At 41.0% G+C, this 2,585-nt stretch overlaps 1 protein-coding gene and 1 pseudogene across 1 annotated transcript; one reads left to right on the forward strand and one right to left on the reverse strand.

Moving 5' to 3' along the window:
- The first annotated feature begins 669 nt into the window (after positions 1-669).
- LOC104798959 lies at positions 670-2,341 on the forward strand. The gene is made up of 3 exons (XM_010521229.2): positions 670-944; positions 1,152-1,411; positions 1,486-2,341. Exons 1-3 carry the CDS (start codon positions 860-862, stop codon positions 2,260-2,262), a joined length of 1,122 nt encoding a protein of 373 aa, XP_010519531.1. The 5' UTR covers positions 670-859; the 3' UTR covers positions 2,263-2,341.
- Positions 2,342-2,362: 21 nt separating this feature from the next.
- The window catches only part of LOC104798960, a 4,998-nt pseudogene continuing 4,775 nt past the window's right edge, over positions 2,363-2,585 (reverse strand).

Consider the following 2,585-nt stretch of genomic DNA (forward strand, 5'->3'; position numbering starts at 1 on the left):
CAAAGATTAAAAATTTAAACAGAGATATCCAAATTTCGTCGGAATCAACAACAACAAACGTTGAAGTGTATAGAATTGACACAAGAAAACTTTTAACATGAAAGACAATAACGAATGCCGAAAAACAATATAAAATCAATCGAAAATACAAATTTAGCTAATTAAGTAAGAGGAAATACACCTTTTTCGATTTGTTTATCGCATAAATACAATAAAATCTCAAAAATATACAAAAATTATTCTTTTATCGAAAATTTGAAAATGATGAGAGTGAAAATTTTTGGAGAACAAAAGCAATATAATAATGGTGAATTTTCACTTGACTTGATGGATTATTGTCTGGGCACTCTTGAAATTATTAAAAAAAAGGTAACAAAATATATATTTTGCAAATGATCTCTATATAAAATATGAATTTAGTTATTTTTTCCAATTAAATAGAAACAAATGAAATGGTTTTCTTAAATTAAAAACAAAAATAGAATTCGCGCATTTCAAACCCCATATTTCGAGACTCTGTCGTCACCCGGAGGCCGTAGTAATGAAAAGTCACGTAGAAAATGGGGTCACGTGTACTTTTCTGCAGCCCAGAAATTAAATGTACCCACTTTTTTTTTATAAAGAAATTTTTGAATAATGGAAGGAACCCTTCTCTCTCTCTCTCTCTCTCTCTCTCTCTCTCTCTCTCTCTCTCCCTCTCTCTCTCTCTCATCCAGTCAGGACAGAGCCAAGTAGAAAAATCTGATACATCAATAAAAGAGCAAACTGTCTATCTACTCTCACTGTGTCCTCCTCTGATTCTTTTTTTTTTTCTGGGTATCTAAAACTTTCCCGGAAAATATTTTACAGAGAGAGGAGAATGTCGGGAGGAAGAACGAACAGGAAGATATCCGCAGCTTCTGCGAGATCGCACACCAGAAATACTAAGAAAAAATCTTCTTCTGGTAAGTTCATGTTGTTGTTGAAAGTGTTCGGTCTCACAGATTACGCTGAGGAATCTTTGTCTTCTTCATCCTTTATCGCATGAGCTACGAAGAAGATAGCCAAAAAAAAGGGGGGAAAACTGATTTTATTCCACACAAGAAAAAGGATTTTTGGAAAGACATCTGAATTTCTGGTCAAAAGAAGTGAGAAAAATCTGAGATCTGCAGGTGTTTTGAAGACAGTCCTGTTGGTGGCCTTCGTCGGAGTGGCAGGCTGGCTCTATCAGGCGACACAACCTCCGCCGCCGAAACCCATCTCTTCCACCGCCGGCGTGACGGCGCCGCCGAGGATCAAACTCAGAGACGGAAGACACTTAGCGTACAAGGAACACGGAGTTCCAAGAAACGAGGCCAACTTCAAGATCGTATATGTCCACGGCTTCGATTCTTGCCGTCACGACAACTACTTCGCCGATGCCTTGTCTCCTGTACCGTACATTTTTTTCCTCGTACATTACATGGGTATTATTATATACGACTCATATACGGTTCGATATCGTAGGGTATGGTGGAGGGAATGGGGATATACATGGTGTCGTTTGATAGACCGGGGTATGGAGAGAGTGATCCCGACCCGAACCGGACGCCAAGAAGCATAGCTTTGGACATAGAAGAGCTTGCCGATGGGTTGGGACTTGGTTCCAAGTTCTACGTCCTCGGTCTCTCCATGGGAGCTCAAATCACTTGGACCTGCCTTAACTACATTCCTCACAGGTTGGCGGGAGCGACGCTGGTTGCACCGGTGATAAACTACTGGTGGAGAAACCTACCGGAAAACATGGCGAAGGAAGGCTTCACTCAGATGCTTCCAGCTGACCAATGGGCTCTTCGGGTGGCTCACTATGCGCCCTGGCTAACCTTCTGGTGGAACACTCAGAAATGGTTCCCCATCTCTAACGTCATCGCTGGAAACCCCGACATACTCTCCCGTCAAGACAAAGAGATCTTGACTAAGCTCGGATTCTCCAAACCCAACCAGGCTTACGCAAGGCAACAAGGGGAATACGAGAGCCTTCATCGGGACATGATAGTTGGGTTTGGCAGCTGGGAATTCGATCCTTTGGACATCAAAGATCCGTTCCCGAACAGAGTCGGTTCCGTTCATGTGTGGCACGGCGATGAGGATAGGTTCGTGCCCGTGAAGATTCAACGACACATCGCCGAAAATCTTCCATGGATTCAGTACCATGAAGTTGCAGGGTCAGGCCATTTCTTGCCTCTTGTTGATGGGATGGTTGATAAGATCGTCAAGACACTATTGGTTGGGGAAGAAGATTGAGTAAAAGCAAAATGCCGTTATCTTTGAGTTGAACATTTTTGGTTTGCAGCAACTTCATGAACTTTCTTTCAGTGTTTAATTCTATGCTAATAATTAGTCATTAAAAATCTAAATCACATCTTATAGATTCCACAATATGCCAATACAAACGCCAAAAAAAAATTCAGGGTTCTAATTTTTTCCATAAACCCATGAAAATCAGGATTTCCTTCTTGTATAAAACAGAGTTACGATTATTCAGACAATGAAAAAATCATACCATGTTAGACGGTTGAGGAAGGAGAAGGTTATAAAACTTGTTTTGCAAAAAGAACCTCTTTCCC

This window comes from Tarenaya hassleriana, unplaced genomic scaffold, assembly GCF_000463585.1.
Source record: "Tarenaya hassleriana unplaced genomic scaffold, ASM46358v1 Cleome6, whole genome shotgun sequence".
Taxonomy (NCBI): domain Eukaryota; kingdom Viridiplantae; phylum Streptophyta; class Magnoliopsida; order Brassicales; family Cleomaceae; genus Tarenaya; species Tarenaya hassleriana.